General features: G+C 46.4%; 2 protein-coding genes and 1 long non-coding RNA gene across 7 annotated transcripts in view; 1 reads left to right on the top strand and 2 right to left on the bottom strand.

The window, feature by feature from the left end:
- Nucleotides 1-2,992, bottom strand: part of IL17D (interleukin 17D) — a 31,916-nt gene extending 28,924 nt beyond the window's left edge. The window contains exons 1-5 of the mRNA XM_044926886.1: nucleotides 2,927-2,992; nucleotides 1,878-2,022; nucleotides 1,482-1,691; nucleotides 732-1,027; nucleotides 394-515 (exon numbers count right to left, since the gene is read on the bottom strand). Of these exons, the coding sequence (XP_044782821.1) occupies nucleotides 394-515; nucleotides 732-1,027; nucleotides 1,482-1,691; nucleotides 1,878-2,022; nucleotides 2,927-2,992 (839 nt within the window). The remainder of the gene's footprint in view (nucleotides 1-393; nucleotides 516-731; nucleotides 1,028-1,481; nucleotides 1,692-1,877; nucleotides 2,023-2,926) is intronic.
- A 14-nt stretch (nucleotides 2,993-3,006) lies between these two features.
- On the top strand, nucleotides 3,007-4,669 carry LOC123328984. The gene is made up of 3 exons (XR_006544052.1): nucleotides 3,007-3,121; nucleotides 3,992-4,167; nucleotides 4,442-4,669. It is a non-coding gene; the product is annotated as an uncharacterized LOC123328984 (long non-coding RNA).
- A 1,349-nt stretch (nucleotides 4,670-6,018) lies between these two features.
- IFT88 (intraflagellar transport 88) overlaps nucleotides 6,019-24,961 on the bottom strand; it is a 60,864-nt gene continuing 41,921 nt past the window's right edge. For 4 of the 5 annotated variants that reach the window (XM_025262802.2, XM_025262803.2, XM_025262804.2 and 1 more), the window contains 9 exons: nucleotides 24,277-24,385; nucleotides 22,579-22,729; nucleotides 21,729-21,844; nucleotides 20,323-20,375; nucleotides 19,384-19,449; nucleotides 15,967-16,073; nucleotides 9,872-9,938; nucleotides 6,539-6,649; nucleotides 6,019-6,320 (listed from right to left, as the gene is read on the bottom strand). In XM_025262802.2, the coding sequence (XP_025118587.1) occupies nucleotides 6,199-6,320; nucleotides 6,539-6,649; nucleotides 9,872-9,938; nucleotides 15,967-16,073; nucleotides 19,384-19,449; nucleotides 20,323-20,375; nucleotides 21,729-21,844; nucleotides 22,579-22,729; nucleotides 24,277-24,385 (902 nt within the window). In that variant the 3' untranslated portion in view covers nucleotides 6,019-6,198. The remainder of the gene's footprint in view (nucleotides 6,321-6,538; nucleotides 6,650-9,871; nucleotides 9,939-15,966; nucleotides 16,074-19,383; nucleotides 19,450-20,322; nucleotides 20,376-21,728; nucleotides 21,845-22,578; nucleotides 22,730-24,276; nucleotides 24,386-24,961) is intronic. The other variant, XR_003102710.2, reaches the window with a different exon arrangement.

The following is a 24,961-nucleotide window of genomic DNA, read 5'->3' as shown; positions in this document are numbered from 1 at the left end:
AGGCCTGTGCTCCCACCACACACATGCACACCCGCACAAGCACACATATATACAGGCCTGGGTCCCTCACTCTCCTCCTTTTCTCCGGGTCACCCCTTCCCTTTCTCGAGGCTTCGGAGTGAAGGCTCCCGCCTTGTGCAGTCTATGAGTGCCTTGGCACGGGGATGGTGGGGAAAGAAGGGGACAGTCACACGTGTGCTGACACTCCAGCCACACTGGCCCTGTATGCACGTTGCTCCTTTCCTCCGAGATGACCGACCTCTTGAGAAACCATGGAAAGATCCCCAACCTCCAAAGTGCCCGGCGCCGCGCGCATCCTCACCCCGCCAACCACGGCATGCTCAGCTCCTCCTCCCACCTCAGTTACTCTCTGGTGACCCCCACCGCCCCTACCGTCGGCCAGGGCTAGAAGACTCGGAAGATGCGTTACTGAGATCCAATGTCCAGCTGTCCCTGGACGGGCACAGGCACCCGGAAAACATCTGCAAGACCCGCACGGGCCACCGGTACAAAGCCTGTAACAAAAGCCCACCCGGCTCGGTCCCCCGTGGATTCCACTTAACCACGTACCTGGCAAAGAGCAGGTGCTCAAGAAACCCTGGGGCGTCTGGCAGAACTACGAGTTCCCCGGAGGACGCGGTCCCCTCAGAGGAAGGTGCAGGGCCTCTGCGGGAAGGCCTGCTCCGAGTCCGGGCCCCTGGCGCCCCCCGCCCTCCCGGCGCCCCGCTCACCTGTAGGCCCAGGGTGACACGCTGCGCAGGTTGGTGGGCGGCCGGAAGCGGCGGTCGGCGGGCCTGCCCCCGGCCGGGCAGCTGGCGTTGCGCGCCTGCTCGCGCGGGCCCAGCTGCAGCGTGTGGTGGAAGGCGCCGAGCACGCCGGCCGCCAGTCGCCCGTACAGCTGCTCCAGGAGCTCCTCGGGCCGGTCCGCGCAGCCCCGCGCCCGTGCTGGCCGCCGGCCCGCCTTCGGGGCGCCCCCCGCCCGGCCCGGCGACAGCGCCAGCAGGACACCGGCCACCAACGCCCAGACCTGCGGGACAGGCCGCGCTCAGCGCCGCGCGCAGGAGCGGCCCGCAGCCCCGGTCTCCCGCGCCCCCCGCCCCGGGTCCCCGCCCCGCGCCCTCCGCCTCTGGGGCCCCGTCCCGCGCCCCACCCCTGGGCCCCGCGCCCCCGCCCGGAGGATGGGTGCGGACCACGCCGGGCCCCGCGCGCCCTCCCCGCCCGTGCGCCGTCCTCGGGGACCCCGCGGCCCTGCCCCGCGCCGGCCCACGCGCCCCTCGCCGCCGCCGCCCCGAGCCGGGGTCCGCGCGGAGCGCGGGTGTGCGGTGCGCGTGTGCGTGTGCCGGCCGGGCTGCTGCGCCGCGGGCTGCGAGTGCCTGTGACGGCGCCCGGGCCCCTCGGCGGCCCCCGCGTGTCCGAGGCGCGCGGACCCCACGAGCCGCCCGGGCCCGGGACTGAGTCGAGCGCTCGCGCCGCGCACTCACCGGCGGCCCCAGCATCGCCGCGAAGTGGCTCCGGTGGTCGCGGAGGCGCGGACACGTCCGAGCGGAGCCGCGCGGCGCGGCGCGAGCGGAAGGAGGCGCCTCGGCTGGAAGGGAAGTCAGAGGGTCCGGCCGCGCGGGAAGAGCCCCGGGACGACGGGCACCTGGAGAGGAGCGCGCGGGCCTGGAGGCAGCCTGTCTCACCACGCCTTCCTGAGGGACTGGAGACTCAGTGTTCCGAACCGGGTGGGGAAGCGGCCGTTTGTCCTTCCTCCAAACGCCCAGGAAACGGCCCTTCTCTGCACCCACCCCCGCCCCCCAGCAGCTCAGAAAACCGAGCACCAAACACCCGACCCAGGCTGCCCTTTTGTGGCTGGAAACCGGCACCTTTGGGCGCACCTTTGGGTGTCTGGACGCCTGCTCCTGAAGCCGGGACTCTACGCACGAGCAGTGGTGTGAAATAAGACCGATTCTTTGTAAATAAAGACAATATACTTACCTGGAGGGATTCTACTTCAAGAACAACCAAACGCGCTCGCTCCTTCTATAAATCTACCTTAATGCTTTTAGGTGGCGGCCTGGTGAATACGGTCATTTCACAGCAGTTATACTTCGCCAATAAAAACAAAAGAATGATAAGAGCTGAAAGGTTTCCGAAGGTACAGAAAATACACGATTTATGGTTCCTTGAACGGTTTCTAGCTTTGGTATTTGCCTTGTAAATCATTGGTGAAAACACATTTCAGTTATGCTGTGTAGAAAAACAACACTTTTGTATGCCTTGAATACCCTATAACTGAAGAGGAATCGCCCTATCTACTGCTAAAAAGCCCACAGAAATTGCCAATTTAAGCAATTAACAGCTTGGTGAGTAAACATTCCTTTTGAGGTTACTTTTTTGACTAGTAGATAAATTGTGTTGTTTCCTTTATGGTAAAATGGGAATAAACATAGCAATGCACAAGCATATTGTTTGTGGGTTGTTTTTTTTCCCCCCCAATTGGGTAAAGGTGTGGGAATACTTTGAAAGGTAAGGTGGTACAGACCAGACTTCCCTCTGCATTATTCAACGAAATACCTTCCACTGTCTGATAACTCGGCAACTTCTCTCTCCTCGTTACTTGGAAACGAAAATATTTATTTTCCAACAGTGTTCATTTTATGAAAGGTCATAAACGTTGAACATGCTCGCCCACTTGATAGAACATACAATTAGTCTTTTTGATACTAAACAAAGTTGAGAAATTCTCTTCTAACAGGTGCAAAATCCAGTAGTCAGTACCCTCAGATCAGAACATACTTATGAAGTGAACATACTTATGAAATAAATATGTTAACAATTCAAATCCCACCCTAAGACAAGTGAGAAAAAGGGAAGGAAGTTCTCAAAAGCCCAGCCCCCCATCTAGGCACCCAGAGCCACTGTGGAGGCAGCTGTTTCCACTCACCTTCTGGGTCAGGGCAGACCAGAACTCCTTCCCTCCTGTGAAGATCAGCGCCTCTTCCTCTGCCATGTCCTCTGTCAGCACCCGGATGTCCCACCCCTGCTCGTCACTCCCCACCTTGGACACCTGAGGAGTCATCCAAAACTGGCCTCCAAGTAGCTACCCCGGCTCCACCCACCGTTCCCCATCAGGTCTCAGGTACTGGAGCATGTGGAGGCCCATCCCTCTCCCCTGCCTCGCCCCTTGCACACACACCCCACCCCCCACCTCCAGGTATGATCATTGTGGATACCGGTTCCCAGTGCAGCCTGTGACTCACCTCAGGCACTAGCACTTTCTTCCCTCACCTTCTGCAATTCTCTGACCTCTGACCTTGCCTCTTCACCATTCCTTCCCACCCCAACAAGTCCTGGTGTCCTCCCCCCACCGTTCGACAGTTACCCCAGTCCCTTGATCCTTTTTAGCTACTCTGTTCAGTTCACACAGCTGGCTGACCACACACAGCTGTTTATGCCACATACCTGAGGCCTCCACCCACACCCCTGTGCATCACATTTCCCGACTCACGGTCTCTTTTCCCAAGATGACTTGCTTCCATGTCCGGCCTCGGATCTTTGCTCCCCTTCACCTCCATGCCCCGGGCTCTACACACTTCTTACTCGTGCTGCTTCCAGCCCTCCCATGACCTAACACCCACAAATTTCTGCTGTTCTCCCCCGGGAATTAGAGCAGCAGCCCTGGCCTGGGGTGACCAACGGCCTTCCCCCTGGAACGCCCACCTCCATAAAAGGCAACACCAGCAGCCGCTCAGCTCCTCAGCAGCAAGTGGCCATCAGCCTCCCTTCTGGGCTTCCCTCATCAGGACTTGGGTGTGCCTTTATCTCACTTGTCAGGGCTGCACTGAACTGTCAACATGTTTATTTCATTAAGTATGTGGTGGTGTTTAGTCGCTCAGTTGTGTCCAATTCTTTGCGACCCCTTCCTCTGTCCATGGATTCTCCAGGGAAGAACACTGGAGTGGGTTGCCAGTTCCTTCTCCAGAGGATCTTTCTTTTTTTTTTTTTCCAGAAGATCTTTCTAACCCAGGGATTGAACCCGAGTCTCCTGCACGGGCACGCTCCACTTCCTAAACATGGGCTGAATTGGACCAATCCCAACAGCTCTCACTGCCAGAACAAGGCCAGCCCAGTGACCTCTCACCCAGGCCTCTGCGAGTGGTCCCCTCCCCCATCTCCATGACACCAGTGGGGTCACTTTCTAGAAGATAAATCAGATCACATCACTCACCTTCCTCTCTGCTGTTGCTAGAAAAGACCTACTCCTGCCTCCCTGGTGGACAGCAGCCCCTTGCCCGCTCCCGAGCACACTGCACCCACCACATCGACGACCCGACACCCTAGCTCTCTGCCCCCAACACCCCCAGATCCTCCTGCTTGTGGGTTAGCACCTGCTCCTCCTGCCCAGGCACTGCTGCCCTCGAATCATCACCTGGTACTGATACAAACACCTCTCCCACAGGGGTTCCCAGATCATCTCCTCCACCATCAACACTCTCCTGATGCGCCTTCATTTCATCTTCTAACCGCCCTCATCAGAGCTGTGGTGTTCCCAGTAGTCACGCGTGGATATGAGAGCTGGACCATAAAGAACGCTGAGTGCTGAAGAACAGATGCTTTTGAAGTGTGGTATTGGAGAAGACTCTTGAGAGTCCCCTGGACTGCAAGGAGATCCAACCAGTCAATCCTGAAGGAAATCAGTCCTAAATATTCATTGGAAGGACTGATGCTGAAGCTGAAACTCCAGTATTTTGGCCATCTGATGCGAAGAACTGACTTATTGGAAAAGACCCTGATGCTGACAAAGATTGAGGGCAGGGGGTGGCAGAGGATAAGATGGTTGGATGGCATCACAGACTCAATGGACATGAGTTTGAGTAAGCTTCAGGAGTTGGTGATGGACAGTGAAGCCTGGCATGCTGCAGTCCATGGGGTCACAGAGTCAGACATGACTGAGTGACTGAACAGCAACTGCCCTAGAGCCCACTAAAACTACATTCACTATCTGTCTCCCCAGCCAGAATTTAAGCTCTTTGAGGACTGGGTGTTGCTGTCTTGGTCGTGACCGTGTCCTCAGATTCTCCCACACACAAGACATCTCATGTATTTGCTGAACACCTGCCCCATTGGGTCACGACCTTTTTAGGGAGCAGGGAACGTGCTCTAATTAGGTGTTTCTCTCCTGCACCTAACAGAAGTGTGCACACGGCAGAAACAAGGAGATGAGACAGATGGGCCCTCCTCTCATGAGGTGTTACAGACAAGCCACTTCTCCCGACTGCCCACCAGTGCAAGTCCACAGGACACGGCCAACCAGTCAGGTGCACTGCGGGGGATGCAGGCAGTCCTGGCCTTGACCCCGCACCCAGAGCCCTGATGGGGAAGCCCCCTTGAGGCTGCCATTGCTCGGGTGGTTGGTGCTATGAGGCTGCAGGAGGCGGCGATTACAGAAAAGATTGAGAGGCTCAAGATCTGGTATTTCCTGTCACTACACCTTCCTGCCTTCAAGATACAACTGCTTCACTAGTGCTGGAGCCCCCACCAGGCAAAACTTCCAGACTCAGTCCCCAAACACCAAGCAAGTTTGCTTGAACAACAACTCATCAAGGGTATATCTGAGCACAGTATTTTTCAAGCCACAAACCATTAAGTCAATACAGTGCTTTCACTACTAACACTGTCTAAGAAATTACAGAAAAGAGCAGCACATACCTCAGTAATTAGGATACTTACGTGGGTGTGGGTGCCAGGTAGTGCTGCAAGATTTACTTCTTGTCCATATTTCATTGTTACTGTTGTTTAGTCACTCAGTTGTGTCCGACTCTTTGTGACCCCTTCCTCTGTCCATGGATTCTCCAGGCCAGAATACTGGAGTGGGTTGCTAGTTCCATCTCCAGAGGATCTTCCTGATCCAGGGATTGGACCTGAGTCTCCTGCCTTGCAGGCAGATTCTCTACCACTGAACCACTAGGGAAGAAGATTTACTTCCTACTGTGGATCAACGTGTTCAAAAGGGTAAGTCAGTCGCTGGCCTAAGTGTTATTTTCACATTTTTATTCCATTAAAAACAAAACCTAAACCCATAACTCATAGAACAGAATACACTTATTAAAAGTTTGGACAGTGTGCAAAATTAAAGTTTGGATATTTAATCCAAAGTTCAACATGAGTATAATCTTGTAAGGTGACTTCTTTAATAAATAACACATTAAAATTATACTATTCTGGAAGCAAATCATCTCCTAACTCTTCATCAGCAAAATCATCCTCTTCCATTCTCTTTTTGGCTGCAGTTTTGGGTCTTTCTATTTGAGGGCCAAGCGGATCCACATAGGAGGCGTCTGGGTTTCAGAGCAGATGGTGACATTAGAGGAACAGGAAAAACAGCAAATGTAGAACCGGTTAGACTCACTGTCAACAGTATGCAACCCAAAGTGAGCAGGAATGCCTCCCAAGTCACGAGAAGCTTTGTCTGTGTTGCAGAAACTCCTACTGACCCCCAGGAGGACGCGTCTGCCCCTCCACCATCCCGGCAGACCCACGGGCCAGGGGCACTCACCTGGCTCCTTGTTGCTGCTGCTCTCATAAGGCTCGTCTGTGCCAGGCAGTGCTCGGAGCTGGGCACTCAGTCGCTCGCCTTTGCTGCCGGCGCTACAGTTCTGGCCACTGTCTGGAAACGGAAACAACAGGTGTTGAACATGCCGGGGGAACACCACACTGCATTATGAATCTTACAGTATAGTTATCTGCCAAAAAACAGGCTGGTTGTTTCATCTGACACCCAGTTTCCAAGGGATGTAATTCTTGTCTTCTGAAATTTTTAAGAAATCCCTTGGTGGGAACCTCTACTATCGTCAGAGCATCACTTGAGTAGTCTTTACATGGCTCACATCCCACCGGGTGCTGGAGACACTGGCGAAGGCCTCCCAGTTTGGGGGGAGGGGCTGGGCCACCACCTGTGTGCAGCCTGGGAGCCACCACAGCCTCACAGCCTCAGTGGGCTAGGAGCAGACTCGCACTGCATGGCCATGGGTCTGGGGGAAAAGTGGCAGCAGTGACCTCTCACCCACACAAGGTCCTTCCTGTAAAACGCAGCAGTGGTTTTCCGGGTGTGGCCCTGGGACCACCACAGCTGGGACCCGGTCAGAAACACAAAGTCCCAGGCCCATCACTGGCCAGCTCAGAGAGGCTGGGGTTGGATCTGTTTTAACCAGCCTTCCCAGTGACTCTGATACACGATAAAACCTGAGGACCCCTCGTGAGAAAGGGCACTGAGATTTATAAAACAAATTATTGAGAAATAAGGCTACAATGAGACCCGTCTGATGCACAAAAAAGAACCATTTTCAAAGGCCCTCAAACATTTCAAAAAGAGCAATTTTGTACAAACTAATAATTCTGATTATATGTTCCCTATGGTCCTCTCTCCTAGGCAACACTTTAAAAGTCCAGTTGTAGGCATGGCATTTATTTCAACACACTACACTTAAACCAGCTCAGGTCTGCCCTCAACTGGACTCATGAAGAAACCCCTTTCCCCTTTGTGAACTGTGATTCTCACCCAGACAGAAGCGCCAGAGTTGTCCACGCTGAGACGTGAACGCGCATCACTGGGTCTCCCAGGACAGAAGTGGAAGTGGTAGGACTGGGCACCCTTTAACACGCAGGCTGTGCTGTTTCTCAGTGAGCAAGTGAGGGTAGGGGACACTGCTTAAGGTGGGCCATGTTCACGGGGGCCCCATGGTGCTTCGGGAGGGGCCCAGGAGGCAAAGTGGGGAGGAATCCAAGTGGTGCCACAGCCCGGTAGACTCAGACCCCAAAGCCAGGGAGAGCCTGGCCCCGGGCTTGAGATAACTGGAGGCAGAGGCACTGACAGGCAGGCTCCGGGACAGAGTGGGGGCCTGGGGAGGAGGTGGGGCCATCAATGATGACAGGAAACCAGGAACAAAAAGGCAAGTGTTGGGAGAGAGACGCAAGAGAGCCGGGTGCCGCCCCAGGGCCAGGCCTTGACACCTGGCCCATTGGGAAGCCCAGCTTCAGCTCCCAGAAGCTTGTTTGTGCACCAGGACTGCCTGTTTGTGTTGGGCTGACATAAGCCGGATGAGAGAAGGGAAAATTTGCTAAGAAACAGCAGCAGCAGCAGCAGCGGGGAAGCCCCTAGGAGGCCCCTCTCCGCACAGCCCTGGCCCTTCTCGGCCTAAGGCAGAATCCCAGGGCCTGGGGACACTCTCTGAGGCTGGACACTGCCCTCAGGGCTCTGGCTCAGCTTCAGCAGCTCTCAGGACACCTGGCTAGGGGGGCCGGAGCTTCCAAAGTGGACTTTAAACGTGAGGCCTTCTAGGGGCCTCAGCCACACAGCACAAGCCCATGATGACCCGGGAAGGCAGTTTGGTGGTGGGTTTGGGAGGAACCGATTGCTTACTCTGAACCGAGGATTTCTAGAGGGAAGCGTAGGATCCTGAACTTCAGTAAAGAACTGACGCTCCCCTAGGGTTATTCCTTAAAGGGACACCCAATTCAAATGTGCTCATAGCCCGGGAGCTTGCCTCCTAAGAGCAGGGGAGCGGGAGCAGAGGGCTGCTGGGGCCCTTCCTAGGCTCTTCTCATGGACGCACAGGCTGGTCCACAGTTTCCCGGCCACTGAGAACTGTTGGTGCATGCAGGCCCATGTTCCTCATCTACAAGCCCAATTCCAAACCACGCTAAAGCAGGTTTCTGGGGGGAACACAGCTTCATGTCAAGAATAAAACCTGCCTTGACCTGAAGCTATCCTGGGCCATAATTTATCCTCAGTGTGAACATTCCCGTTTCACTGAAGTAATGAGATGTCACCTGATACTGAGGTGATCCCCAGGGGTGTTACATAGCTGGGGTTCCCCTGGAGTAGTGGGGCTGCCCCTTGGGGCATCCAGGCGCCCGGCTGCCTGCAGTGGCTGCACACACCTGGGGAGCAAAGCCCCGCCCTCAAGGAGAGGCTGTCTGGGCCATAGCCCCGCTCCGCCAGGCAGTGCCCAGTGCCCACAGTAGATCAGGGCTCGTGGGTCCTTCCAAGTCGATCCTGACTTCCTTGAGGGCAAGGGCCTTGTCTCATGTCATTGGCACCCAGTGTGTAGCCAACAGTAATGAAGGAATGAAAGGAAGGCCTTCCTAAGCTGCAGGCCAGGCCTGCCTGCGTCATGCCCCCTGGGCCACAAGCAGACAACAGGATTAAGTCAGTCCTGTGTGCATGGCGGGGCTAAGTGTGGACACAACTTGGATCCCAATTTAGCACTTGGTTTTCTAATTAGTTCCCTTAAAACCACCCAACTTCCCCTAAATATAACTTCTACTATCCCCTGAAATAGAGAAAGAAGGTGGATTCTGTTGACGGGGAAAAGGGGGAGGAAAACATAACAAATCTTCTTAATAAGTAACGATGTCACAGAGCAGGAACTCAGGAGCAGCCCAAAGCAGCAGGGTTTGCATGGCTGGTCCAGAGGCATGCTGCCCAGTGCCCAGGCTGGCACCACTTCTGCACTGACATGCAGAGGTCCATCAGCATCCTGTGAAACCCCTCCTTACAACATCCATCTGAACACTGTGACACAGCAAACCTCACTGGTATGGACGCTTGTGATGATCTACCCAACATGACCATTTACTCATCAATCAGCAGAAACAGGGCTGGTTACTTAACAACTAACACCTGCAAACACCTGTTCATAATACAGCAGGCTGATGCTTAGAAAAGTAACTTAAAGTAAGTGAGATAAGTGACTAAAAGTGAAAGTAAGTGAGGTGTGCTGTATATAAAAAAACAAATAGGACGTTTCTGGATTGTTTCAAGGGGCTTGCAGAAGCCAGTGCACTAGGATCTGCCCACCCCGGCCTCTCCAGGGTCATGGACACTCACCACTGCCTGCACTCCCGTCTCTCCGGCCGCGGGGACACCCGCTGCTGTCCCGGCCAGATTTGATGCGCTAGAGCAAGAAGACCACATGTTAACAAGGACACGCTGGACACAAGTCCTGCTTCAGCGAAAGTAAGAATATCCTGCAGGGACCACCATAGCCAAGCGTTGATTTATTGTTAAAACACGGCCCCCAGGCCTGACTGGTCCTGCCTCCCAAGCTGGGTTCACGTGACCTGCCCTGGAGTTGGTCCCACAGGAGGAAGGCCCAGCTGTCCTGGAAATGAGGTGGGAAACCTGGAGACCCCAGTCCCACTACACATACGGATGGCACTCGGGCTTAACAGGGCAGGGTCACCCATGCTTCTGCAAGTAACTTAAAAACCAAGTACTTTCCAGATGTGAAAGCTAAGATCTTAAACACAGCAGCTAAAAAGGTGGAGGGAGAAGGGGACTTGAGAGTGGGTTGTTTCTGCTTTAGCCCCATGTGACAACACTGGACCAGAACTGTTTCAGGGGGAAAAGGACAGCAGAGCTTTGAAATTCACCTTCCACAGTAAACGCACTATTAAATCTCACAAACACCTAAGGTCTGCCCAACAGTCTACTTTCCTAGATATAAAGCACCCATAAATCATAAGAATTATCTCCAAACTGTGACATTCTTAGGTTTCTTTCTGAATCTTATGGTTATTCTGTGTTTTGTTCAAGTTAGAATCTTTGAACTAATACTGCCTTCAGCACTGTCAGTTTCTTGTACGTATAAAGATTTGTTGAGAGAAAACAGTATTCAGTGAATAGAAACAGACAGTGTTGGACAACTATTTACAACTGAATTAAATTTTCTCAACAAAGGTTGATATCTTATTTAGATCTTTAATACTATGAACATAATTCCATAAATAACTCAAAGGACACATTATTTACACCCTCAAACCTGACAACTCTCCAATTTATTTATAAATTTTCAGGTCATGGATGGGGTTATTGATAATGTAGTCTGCTAGGAAGAAGAAAACACTTTTTCTCCATGATCCAAGACTCAAGTCTGTACAATGAAACACTCCTAAAACTCCAGTCTTCTAAATATCAGTAAACATGTTCAAATTATTTTCTATTAAAAAGAAACCTCACTGGGAACCCCATCTCTCCCTTTGCCTCCACAGACAAAAGAAAACCCAAAGATGATGTAACAAAATAAAAATATTTATATCTATACTCTGATTGTAGAAACTTGGTTTTCATCTGTGCTTAGATGTTCAGTCACGTCCAACCCTTGCGATCCCATGGACCATAGCCCACCAAGCTCCTCTGTCCATGGGATTCTCCAGGCAAGAATACTGGAGTGGGCTGCTGTTTGCTCCTCCAGGGGATCTTCCCGACTCAGGGATCCAACCTGCATCTCCTGTGTCTCCTGCATTGGAAGGAGAATTCTTTACCACTAGTGCCACCTGCGGAGAAGGCAATGGCACCCCACTCCAGTACTCTTGCCTGGGAACTCCCATGGACCGAGGAGCCTGGTAGGCTGCAGTCCATGGGGTCACTAGGAGTTGGACACGACTGAGCGACTTCACTTTCACTTTTCACTGTCATGCATTGGAGAAGGAAATGGCAACACACTCCAGTGTTCTTGCCTCGAGAATCCCAGGGACGGGGGAGCCTGGTGGGCTGCCATCTCTGGGGTCGCACAGAGTCGGACACAACTGAAGTGACTTAGCAGCAGCAGCAGTGCCACCTAAGAAGCCCATAGGTGAATAATTACCAGCATAGTTAAAAGACTTAGACAATGATAAAATAATTAAACTCGTAAAGACAAATGTCCATATAATCTTCCTCCCAGTAGGGAAAGAAGAGGGACACCTGGGGGCAGGAGGGACAGGTCCAGACTGGGGGAACCTTCTGGAAGAAGAGTAATGCAGCACGTACAACAGTAACGGCTTACTGAGGGGTCCAGCCCCACAGCGAACAGGGCGGGTACAGACGCAGGCCCAGGGACACAGGCACATTTCAGTGACTGAGAAGCCTGTCTCATTTCTTTCTCAGCAGGTGGTCTGTGCTGATGCCAGGAGGAGAGACGCTGCCATCTTCTCAGAGTTTCGACACCTCATCAAGTTCCTGGGAATCTGGACTGATCTGGAGGAGTGAGGTACGGATGCAGGACTGACATGTGAAGGAAACAGCTGTGACAGCACAGCCACAAAAAATGACAGGGGTCTGCCTGCAGGGACACGGTAAGCTCCCCAGGTTGTTCTGCTAAGTAGGGGGAAAATGCAGGGTATAAGCAGTATTTTGTAAAAATCTCTTTTGTTTAAAAAAAAAAAAAAAGTTCCCATTTTAAAATGTGTATTGAATATATGTTTGTATATATTTATAAAACTGCTTGGGAATATAAATACCAAAATGATAATAATAGTCATCTCAAAGTCATGGTTTAATGATTTTCAGATTTTTCTCTACACATTTTAATTTGAATACTACTTACAAAAGTCATCTATCTATATTTTTAGAATAACACTTGTCTTTCCAATAACATGAAAAAAAAAAAAAAAGATGCCATTCCCATTTTGGGGGAAAAATGAGAGAAGAATGTAAACAGAGGAGTGTCAGAAGATGGCATCCTCCCTGCAGTGAGCACACAACACTGCTCCCCCACAGGGACCCACCGTGTGGTGCCCTCCGGCCACACTGTCGCCTGCCCCCGAGAGTGGCCACAGGACCCGGGGGTGGCGGTGGGGCTGCAAACTCTCCCAGTGACTGGATGTTGCTGACATCCAAGTCTGTGGCCATTTTCTAGCAATGGGACAGACTGGGACAAACCTGATTTCACTGTGGACAGTTTCTGAACGCTGACTGCGGATAAGAAGGACAAAAGCCCAGGGTTCTGTCCACCACAGGGCTTTTATTCCGTAAGAGTTAGAGCCTTGTCTTAGAACAAGGAACAGATGTTAACAAGAATCCTTAAGAAGACTGACTTCAAATTCAATAGAAAACAGAACTGAAGACCTTTTTTTGTGGCTTCAGCTCCAAAAAACCCTAGAACATGGCTGCACCTTCCCGCCTCTGGGCCAGGCCCTGAGGTCCAGCCACACCCTCTCTGGGGAGCACACTGTGTCTGTGGGCTGGGCGGAAGTGACGTGCATTCTTTTTATTCTCCCACCAGTTGACCAGCTTCTGGAGCACCTTCCCCATTAGACTGTTTCCTGAACAGGTGAACCTAGGACTAGCACAGGGCGACGGAAGCCCACAAGGCCCCCAAGCCTCAACAAAAGGCACCAGAGCCTCACCTGGACAGTGTCGTCCAGCACAAATCACTACATGCTTTGCACCAAAGATAAATGTTATATGGGTTATCCTCTGGTTTTCTTTCTTGAACTTTGTAAATGCAATAATATATAAAATGTGCAAAACATTCTTGCTACTTTTATTACAATTTCCTTTACAGTCAACTTAAAGCTGTGCCTTTAAGAGTTCTTCACATGGACTCTTTTTCCGTAATATAGAAAAAGGAATATAGAAATATAGCCAAAAAGGTTTCTGCTCAAATAGCTTTTGGAAATAATTGGAAATTTAGGGGTAAGTACCAACTACATTTTATATTAGTTTTGAATGTCCCACGGTATTTTAAGTTGGCCAAAACAAAGAATTTCTTGAAACTGTTTGATTTCTCTGGGGTGGGCGTGGGGGGATGGGAATGACAAATATTAAGACAGGAATTCTTTTACTTATTAATGTTACAATATAACTGCTTTACAATGTTGTATTAGTTTCTGCTGTACAACAACATAAATCAGCTGTAAATATGCATATAACTCCTCCCTCTTGGGGAATTCTATTTTTGAATATTGTAAGAATTTAGAAATTTGATTTCTAAAATTGAACAAATTATGAGTATGCTTCATTTTTGGATGAGCAATGAAAACTTCCTGCATTGTGTAAACTGTCTCTCTCCCATCCTCTTTGCCTCCTAGTCATTCCCTTTTATTCTCTACTTCTCTCTAGTTTGGGCTAACATTTTTCTCTTCCTTATTGTATTTAAAATACTCAGTCTTCAATTTCAGCTCTTTCGTTTTGCTCTTTTCCAGTTGTACAGCAAAGTTTCACAAGATTCTTGCAACTAATGTTTTAATGTTCAGGGAAGCAGAAACACAAAATGCTGAAAACCCAGCACTGCTGTGGGCTGCAGTGTCCCACCCTGTCCAGCTATTTGTCACTGCCCCCAAGGAACAGGGCGCAGGGTCCCTCCAGGCCCAGGAACTCGACCCAGAGTACAAAGGGAGAACAGTCATCTTCTCCATAAATGTTCCAGAAAAGGACACACTCCTCTGAAAAGTCAGTCCACAGAAACGAACTTCCACCTTTAATATCTTATACAGGATCTAGGGGCTTGGGGAGATCCATTATCCTGACCCACATAAACGTGAATCCATTTACCTGTCCTATGGTGGTGGTTTAGTCGCTAAGTCATGTCTGACTCTTTGTGACCCCATGGACTGTAGTCCTCCAGGTTCCTCTGTCCATGGGATTTCCCTGGCAAGAATACTGAAATGGGTTGCCATTTCCTCCTCCAGGGGATTTTCTCAACCCAGGAATTGAACCCGTGTCTCCTACAATGCAGGTGGATTCTTCACCTTCTGAACCACCAGGTCTACACAAATCCTTCTTCATTTGAAAACAGTTTTTAAAGTCCATGACCTAATTTATTTTGTTTACTTTTCTCTTTAAATCAGACTTTGTATCCTAAGCTGGTGTTTGATCATTTGAAGGTAACCCTTCAGAAGCATAACTCTAGACCATTGTTTCTTGAACATCGTGGATTAAAAAATTACCTGGAAAACTTGTTTTTAAAACACAGACTCTTGGACTCCAGAGATCTAACTCTGGGGCCGGGATAGGTATAGGGTGGGGCCACTGCTCTGTAAGACCAAGTTAAAATTCTTTTAGCTTGATGAGGTTTTCCCAAGTGGTGCAGGGGTAAAGAAAGTGAAAGTGAAAGTCCCTCAGTCATGTCCGATTCTTTGCATCCCCGTGGACTACAGAGTCCATGGAATTCTCCAGGCCAGAATACTGGAATGGGTAGCCTTTCCTTTCTCCAGAGGATCTTTCCAACCCAGGGATTGAACCCAGTCTTCCGCATTGCATGGGGATTCATCATCAGCTGGGACACAAGGGAAACCGAAGAAACTGGAGTGGGTGGCCTATCCCTTCTCCAGGGGATCTTCCGGACCCAGGAATGGAACTGGGGTCTCCTGCATTGCAGGCGGATTCTTTATCAACTGAGCTATCAGGGAAGCTGCTTCCTAATGAAGCAGAGGTAAGAGACACAGGTTCAGTCCTGGGTCAGCAAGATCCCCTGGAGGAGGAGATGGCAACCGACTCCAGAGTTCTTGTCTGGAGAATCCCATGGACAGATTTTAAAAAGAATAAAACAGATCACATCCTCCAAGCAAACACAAGATAACCACATTTTGAAAGCAAATATGGAACTTAGGTTTAATTATCTAAGGTAATTAAGTTCTTGAAAAAGTTTAAGCTTAAAGAATATATTTCTTTCTATGAAAGACAGATACTCAAAAATAACATTAAATTTTTAAATAGTCTAGTCTCAAACACAGGAGGGAGTACTCACTTTCAGAAGTAAAAATACTGCAGGGAACACAAAAACATACAACCCTTCTGGCACCAGCACTATTCTCAGTGCCATGTCCTACTACACAACAGAGCAGCCCAACAAAAAACCACCACTGCTACCCACGAGTCCCTGCGTCTTGGTTCCCCTAGGTGTGGACTCTCCAGCTGAAGTCAGGTCTATAAATTAATCTGTGGTTATTTGTAGTGGGAAAATTACCATTGTTGGTCTATTAGTAGCCACCCACTAAGGACTACATTGAATCTAATGCACTTCCTCCGATTAGGAACAAGGTTTTGACAGAAATTTATGCTAAAACTAGTTTCAGTTATCTCTCCTTTCATGCTAGAGCATAAAAATAATTTCAACTTAGTTTTATTGACAGAAGCCCTGACATCACTCAGATGAGCACAAAAGGCTGACGTTTTCATAATCAACAGACAGCAGTTTTCAGCTTATTCATGTGAGATACCTGTTCTCTGATTTCTTTCATTTTTTCCAATCTCTTTAGTTTTGTTGCATATTCTTGAACTTCTTTCAATCCAATGTCTGTGCAGAGACGGACCAAGAAACGTAGACCTAAATTATGAAAAACATTTTCAGAGAAGTGTTTATACATGGTGTTCAAAGAACAAATCAATACACTCGATCCTCGGGGACACAGTCTGAATGATGCTCACAAACAGTGTTTGTTTCTCCTGAAAAATCTCTGCAGTTTGCCTTCCTGGCCTTCGGAGAAGTGGGCTCCTTGAAGGAGGGCTTAGAACGATTCGGCACACCAGCCCGCTGCCCTTCAGGGGAGACCATGACATCTACAATTCAAACCTTTAGGTCCTCAGCTGTTTCTCCTTTATGCATTTACGACTCCTGACATGTTATATATTTATTGTCTTTTCCTTCCCACTAGAATCCAAGCTCCACAAGGCCAGGATTTTCATCTGTCTTGTTTTCTGCCACGTCCATAGGGCAGGAACAGTGCCATGTACCAGCACTGCAGTCACCTGATGACTTTTCTGGGTTCATCAGAAAAATACTCTGCTCAAAGTGAGGCTGCACTTGGGTGCAAGTGTTTCTCCTATGCTGGCATCAAGGTAGGCTACTGACTACACCTGTTCTGAAAATTACCCAGGCCCAAGTGTCCTGGACATTCCTTGTGGCATAGATAATCGTTCGACTTTTATAAGGAATCCTAAACTCTCTTTAAAGAAAGAAATGTGGCCTTGCTGGGAGGCCCTCCATCTGCTGTACAATGCAGAGGTGCTGTGAGTACTGTGGTGGTCCTCCACCCGCGTCAAGTGCGTCCCCAGGGGACACCTGGCAGCACCCAACAGAAGGTTTGCAGCTGGCACTCTGTGGGTGGAGGCCAAGGATGCTGTTAGACATTCCAGAATCCACAGGACGACCCCACCACAGAATTATCCAATCCCCAACGTCAGTGGTGCAGACACTGGGAAACTCTGCCTAGCAGACTGCTGGGTTTCCATTTCCAAAATGGAATCACTATTACTACTACTACTACTACTACTATAATGGGCTTCCCTGATAGCTCAGCTGGTAAAGAATCCACTTGCAATGCAGGAGACCCGGGTTCAATTCCTGGGTTGGGAAGATCTGCTGGAGAAGGGATAGGTTACCCACTCCAGCATTCTTGGGCTTCCCTTGTGGTTCAGCTGGTAAAGAATCTGCCTGCAATGTGGGAGATGTAGGTTCAATACCTGGGCTGGGATACTATAATGATTACTCTATCACTGCTCCCATTTAATGTCTAAAGTATCAGTTTCCCAGTGTGGCCAAGCTTAAGAATTATATTAAAAGTTGTTAAAAAAAGAAACAGGAAAAAAATCACACATCCAGGTCCACTGCAAACCTGAAGGAGACTCTCTGTGGGCTGGGCTACAGATTTGTGGTTTTTACAGGCTTTACAAGTAATCCCCATGTATCCTGTTTTTTTGCCTGGTGTTTGGAAACTGCTGTGAGCTAATGAACCCACATCTGAGCAGCATTACAAAACCCCTTGCTCCTAGGCTCCTTTCAAGGCCATAATTCTGAACTCTCTGCTTTTCACAAAAGCCAAATGGAGAAAAATATTACTGAAAGAACATGCAGCATATCTAACCCCTGGATTGGACTGTGCCACTGAAAACTTGGCCCAGAAAAGATATGTTTTTACTGAAACGTGCCGTTTTGTGTTCACAGTCATGAGGACAACACTCAGAATGGTCTTTTCACACAGGTATTCTACTTGTTGCAGGGATGTTAGCAGGAGCACTGATGTCTCTCACTGACCTTGCCCACCCTCCTAGGCGTTTCAACACGACTGCAGCAAGAGCTGAACAGATCTGCTTCCTCCAAAAGAACTACTTCCTATTTTGCTCATAAATAGTAAAGATTTCATTCATACAAACCACCGTGTTTTCTCTTTTTCCTTTAGCCCCAAGGCTGCTGCTGCTGCTGCTAAGTTGCTTCAGTCGTGTCCAACTCTGTGCGACCTCATAGACGGCAGCCCACCAGGCTCCACCGTCCATGGGATTTTCCAGGCAAGAGTACTGGAGTGGGTTGCCATTTCCTTCTCCAATGCAGGAAAGTGAAAAGTGAAAGCAAAGTCATTCAGTCGTGTCCAGCTCTTTGTGACCCCATGGACTGCAGCCTACCAGGCTCCTCTGTCCATGGGATTTTCCAGGCAACAGTACTGGAGTGGGTTGCCACTGCCTTCTCCGAGCCCCAAGGCTACTCAGGGCCAAATACAGTTTACTGAGAATATACAACCTAGAATACAGTATTCTTCCCTGAAAAGTCCCATGGACAGAGGAACCTGAGAAGTTACAGACCAGAGGGTCACAGAGAGTCAGACACAACTGAACAACTGAGTAAACACACAGAATACAGTTATTTTGTCCTCTTCTGGATCCTGATCTTGTTGTTACTGAAAACACTGCATTGTTACTTCAAATTGCATCAGATCCACTGTGCAGTAAGATTAAAATAAATAAATATTTTATACAAAGCCAACTTTATAAAAAGGAAATAAGATATAACATAACGTTTAAAAATAATCTAATAAAACTTCATTTGCTGTCAGTATCAGCAAGATTATTAGCATTCTATTATCATAAACTCTAAAGGTATATTTTCAACCTCAAAAAGTTATACATTAAATGGATAGCTTAAAATGCCTTTTCTATAAAATACCAGAGTTTATAAACTTTTAAAAATCAATAATAAACCAGAATCTAGTCTTAAAATTTCATAAAGCTTTGAAATATAGATATCTTTGCTATAAAAGAGAATTAAGTGGTATATTTATTTGTTTTTAACTGAAGCCTCACTTTAAAAAAAATTCTTTTTTTTGGCCAGGCTACGGAATTAGCGGAATTTAGTTCCCTGACCAGGGATTGAACATGGGCCTTCAGCAGTGAGTGGGTGAAGTCCTTTCCACTGGACTGCCAGGAAATTTCCCAGTGATGTATTTAAATCCACCAACAATTAAATTCTATAAAAAGGTGTGCATGTGTGCTAAGTCACTTCAGTCTAACTCTTTGTGACAATATGGACTGCACTCCACCAGGCTCCTCTGTTCATGGGATTCTTCAGGCAAGAATACTGGAGTGGGTTGCCACACCCTCCTCCAAGGGATCTTCCCAACCCAGAGACTGAACCTGCATCTCTTAACATCTGCTGCATTGGCAGGCAGGTTCTTTACCACTAGCACCACCAGGTACTTGCATAGTCAATTTTTCTGATCCTATATCACGTATTTGAATACATGTACCACAAGTTATAGGTTGGTATCTACATATGCAGCTACTGTAGCAAAGGTAATTATTACATCTTGAGACATAAAATGTGAGGACCTATACCCTCACAAGTTATAAACTGTAGTCCCACTTACATTCTACATTTTCTGGAAATTTTCTGTGAATATCTTTATAAGTGTCTAATGCTTTCTGGTAGTTACCTATAAGTAAAAGAGAAAACAAACAAGCAATTATAGAAATTCACAGGATTCAGCCAAGGACTAATTTAAATTCCATATACTGGCACCACTTCACTGGTTTAGAAGAATGACTTTCATGCTTGCCACAAGCATAAGTAACCATTCTTAATACAACCTCTGGAAGAAAATGCACAGATAAATTTGAAAAAGGGGTAAAAGCAGATGTAAACCAGTGATGGCTGAAACTTAGCTCTACTTCTTAAAATAATTTGAGAGACTAATTGCAATGTTATTCACCTGGAAAAGATGAAAAGTAACTTGTTTTGCAGTTTTTATTTTGAAACATTAATAAGTTTATAGAAGGCATTTTATTTTATAATAAAGTAATTTAGCTTCACATATCAGCAAAGAATAAAAAAAAGTGAATTTTGGATCAAAGATGTTTGTGGAAATCTCAGGAAATAGCTTTGGCCCTGTGTAGGCCTCCGTGTATAAGAGGGCGGCTGCCCTCAGAGTCTAGCAGGAATGACCGAGGTGAAGCAGGAGAGTCCAGCTCAGGTTTGCCGGGTTAGCTGAGGCAGCTTCTCTTCCCCTGACATACACATCGGAGCTCAGACCAGAGGACCTCACACACACACTTCACAAACGGGCGTTCTGTGAGTTCAGGCAACTGATGTAATAAAATGTGTGTACACAGCAAGGTTGTACTGCCAACAGGAACATAACTTTTTTCTTTATTGTGGTAACCACTGAGTCTTTCATATAATGCCTCAAATATGTGTGCTTATCAAAAGTTAATATTAATAAATACACAAAGTCAAAACACATGTATATACATAATGACCTAAATGACAGAAAGAAGCAACATATATTAAAATGAATAAGAGCATTTACCACTTCTTCTAAAACAACTAGCTACCATCAGCTGCCATTTCACTTGTGTAGGCCTATAAAAGAAATAAATTAGATGAAATTAGATGAAACAAAAATAATCTGTGGTCATACAACTTTATAAAGCCTATTACCTATACCTATACCTATTACCTATACTATCTTCTGATTACTTTTTGATATATGATTAGATCATCTTTGTTATTAAAAACAGCATATATATAATGTCCTTCACCATCATCTGCTGTATTTATATCAGGAAATTCAGATTCAGAGTCCTTCAACCTAATTCACACCTTATTTAGCTGTAAGAATAAAGCTCACCAATCTGGGTAAAGTTCTCAGCATTCTATATTAAACCTTTGCCAGTTCTTTGGCTTAGTACCTCAGGCTTGGAAAATGAGCTTTAGGCTTGCAAATTCAGTACCTAATGGCAATTTTTGACCTTGTATTTGAACAATTAGACTTCAACTAAAAAGAAAGTAAAAAAGAATTCTACTCATCCTTTTTTTATCCCCTTAAAAAGAAATAAATGAATTTTTTTTTCTAAAATAAACATGACCAGGATTTCTAAAGACCACTATTAAAAATTTCTAAGAAAAAAATTTGACAAAATAAAAGACTAGGGAATAACTTAATGCTCTCCTCACTTTATTTTTCCAAATCAAATATGTAGTTGATTTACAGTATTAGTTTCAAGTATACAACATAGTGATTCAAATGACTCCGTTTAAAGTTGTTCTAAAATATAGGCTATATTCCCTGTGCTGCACAATATGGCTTTGTGTCTTATTTATTTTATCCTCATAACCACTCCCTCCCCACCTTGTCCTCCACCTCCACTTTCCCCACATTTAATGTTAAAATTCAAATACAAAGCAGAACATGGTATAACCCAATTATTTTTGAATCAGACATGTATAGAACATTCTGATATAAACTTAAAGCCATCTTTAAAAGTTTTATTCTTAATATATAATATATGGAGAAGGCAATGGCAAACCACTTCAGTGTTCTTGCCTTAAGAACCCCACAAACAGTATGAAAAGGCAAAAAGATATGACACTGAGCTGTATAATGTATATCAATTATACATTGAAACAAGTGAAACATTTCTATTAGGGTTCTTTCAGAAATTAAACTCTGCCCTTGGACTGAGACAGTAATTTTCTAATTGATAAAGAAATAATAGTTGCTTGCTGAGATGTGAAAAACACAAAGTACCTTAAAGAAATTTTTTTTTAACTTGTGCATAAAAAGGAAATATATTTATCACAATAAAGACTGAGTCAAATGAAACACAGAAAATGGAAATGATGCATGAATGTTCACTACAGCTGTTCAGGAGAGCAGTAGGCCTATCAGATTTCAGGCATTTAACTAAACACAAAATCATAACAGTTACTTACTGTATAAGAGAAGCTCTTTCAAAGTACTGAATGGCTTTTTCACAAAACTGGGTGTCAATGTAATAGGCCCCGAGCCACTCGATGACCTCAATGTTGGACGGGAAATACCTATACGACTGGAGAGTGAACTAGTCAACAGTTCAGTCTGCAGCATTTACCCACTGGCCACAGTAATTTACCCAGTGTGACATGTCTTAATTAAAACACACCAGCTGTCAGAAGCACTGTACAAGCTTTGAAACTGCACAAGATTTGGAGAACTTAAGATTCACTTGACACATTTTTCAGTTACCTATAAACATCTTTTTGATGTACTGATACACAATCTGAGTCAAATTAAATATGTAATAGACTCAAAAGCAATGAAATCATCCTTCAGGAGAAAAATGAATTTGAACTTTTTATTTTTTATTAAAATCAATAAAAAACTAACTTTATATTCCACAGATGCTTTATTTTAAATCACTATTCATCTAAAAGCTAATGCTGCTACTAAGTCGCTTCAGTCGTGTCCGACTCGGTGCGACCCCATAGACGGCAGCCCACCAGGCTTCCCCGTCCCTGGGGTTCTCCAGGCAAGAACACTGGAGCGGGTTGCCATTTCCTTCTCCAATGCAGGAAAGTGAAAAGTGAAAGGAAGTCTCTCAGTCGTGTCCGACTCTTAGCGACCCCACGGACTGCAGCCTAGCAGGCTCCTCCGTCCGTGGGAGTTTCCAGGCAAGAGTACTGGAGTGGGTTGCCAGTGCCTTCTCCGTTAAAAGCTAATAAGCATTTCTAATTTTTAAAACTTAAAAGGCCTGCTGTCTTCTTTAAAACAACTCATGGAAGGTAGGCGAGACCACACACCCACCTCGTAGTAGTACTGGAATGCTTGGGACTTATCCCCCTCGCTGTCATACAGCCCTCCCAGTTTAGACAGGGCCCTGGAGTCAGTGGGAACAACGCTGATCAGCTGCATCAACCATTCCATAGCTTGACTGGGATCTTCCATTAACTCGTATCTTAGACAATTTTAATTAAGGATAACAAAATTTTTCTAAATTCATTGATCAAGAAGCAAACCTAAAGCCAACATTTCAATAAAAATGTTTCTCAGTCTATACTAATGTGCTATGTAACACTGTTTACTCCAGGTTTTCTTCAGGGATGAGGATGAAAAACGGGGTCTCACTGGAAACAGCACTTCTGTCCCTGTGTACACCTTGCTTTTCCTTCTGCTTCATTACTACCCACTAAGATCGCCACATTTCTACAAGAATTAACAGTGTGCTGTTTTATTCAACGTCTTATCCAAAATTTGTTAACAAAGACACATGAATGCTGTGTTCAATTATTCACCCTCTCTTAACATGAGCAACATTTTAAAAGAATGGTTTCTGTGTACTTTCCGATGAGTTTTTCTCTAATTACAGTACAAGCCCAAGACAGCTTTTTGTAGCTCTGTGCCTTGTAAATCCTCTGCATACATTAAAATAATTTATTCATACCAATACTTACAGACTATTAATTATTTTGTATTAGCTACCTTAATGAAAATATTTCAATCCAAAGTTTCACTGAAAAATAAGTCTTCTGTTTTTAACGATGACAAACATGACATCACAAGAAAAACATAAAAATAAGTAAATGTATTCAAATAGTCTCAAACACATCAATTGCTTGTCTGGATCCAAACTGATCAGGAACAAGACACCAGCAGGTCATAACAGTGACATCTCAGGAGAAAAGAACTCGGCAAAAAAAAAAAAAAAGGCTAAAAGAAATAACAAACACTATCTGCTCTACAACTAAAATTTTTTACCCAAAAAATTTTATCTACTCTACCAGAAGAACAGGAGACAATATGTAAAACATTATTATTTCTGATTTTTTGGCATGATGCACAGGTTGCAGGATCTTAGTTTCCTGGTCAGGAATCAAATCCAGGGCCTGGCAGTGAGCATACAGTCCTAACCACTGGGCTACCACAGAGCTCCCTGAAGGGTCTAATTTATGCTCAATGAACAGCTGTGTGGACTTGACATGACACCCAATTCAATTATTTCTAAAGATTAATAATACCTGCCACTTCTAAACAATTCCTCCTATAACGCACATGACCCTTTAAAACACGATCACTCAAATAATATTTTCATCACATATTAAACTGCTGCTGCTGCTGCTAAGTCGCTTCAGTCATGTCCGACTCTGTGCGACCCCATAGACAGCAGCTCACCAGGCTCCTCTGTCCCTGGGATTCTCCAGGCAAGAACACTGGAGTGGGTTGCCATTTCCTTCTCCAATGCATGAAAGTGAAAAGTGAAAGTGAAGTCGCTCAGTCGTGCCCGACTCTTAGCGACCCCATGGACTGGAGCCTACGAGGCTCCTCTGTCCATGGGATTTTCCAGGCAAGAGTACTGGAGTGGGGTGCCATTGCCTTCTCTGATTAAACCGATAGCTAGATTTTAAAATATATCCCCATCAATTACTTCACTGGTTAAGCTTATCTAGTAAGTGGTACTCAGTCACCAGCTGAGTGAATTAATGAAACCATTCTTAAGGAAGATACACATTTGCTATCTGGTAAAGGACTTGGGCGCTGTTTCTTAGGATTGCATGAAGTTTCAGGAAACAGTCCAAAGCTTCATCAAGCCGGTTTAGCTTCTTATAGGTAAGGCCTTGAAAAGAAGGAAAAGAAAAAACATAAATTATAAATACTAGCACTGGTAGTAATTTTCTCAAAGTAACAGAATGAATATTTAAACATAGGTAAATATTCATCCAGAAGTCAAAATAAAAATGAACACAATTTGTTAAAAAGGGAGAGAAGACAGGAAATTCCATTGATGTTTGGCAGACACCAAAACATGCCCAAAGCTTTCATAATTTAAAATGGAGGGTGGGGCAGGAATGACAAATGGATAAAAAGGACATAACAAACAGTTCAGAAACAAGCTGGGTTACAGAATTCAGTCAGTGGGCATTTGAAGTTGAGGACAACTAAGGGGCAAGTCGTAAACGTGCCAGGACAAGTGACCACGTATGACGAAAAATCCAGAGTCCCCTCTCTTGAATTTTTTCCTTTTTCAAATAAATTCATAATTTATTCGAAAAACAGAAAAAACAAAGCTATATAAGTATGAAAAGAAAACAGAGGAAAATGATTTTGTAATCTTGAGGCGGGGAAGGGCTTCGTAAAGCAATAAACAAATAAGCCAAAAGTTTTCAAAAGCCAAATATGACTACATAAAACA

The sequence above is a fragment of the Bubalus bubalis genome, chromosome 13 (genome assembly GCF_019923935.1).
Source record: "Bubalus bubalis isolate 160015118507 breed Murrah chromosome 13, NDDB_SH_1, whole genome shotgun sequence".
Taxonomy (NCBI): Eukaryota; Metazoa; Chordata; class Mammalia; order Artiodactyla; family Bovidae; genus Bubalus; species Bubalus bubalis.
The sequence above is the reverse complement of the archived record's forward strand: the minus strand, read 5'-3'. Positions and strand labels throughout refer to the sequence as shown.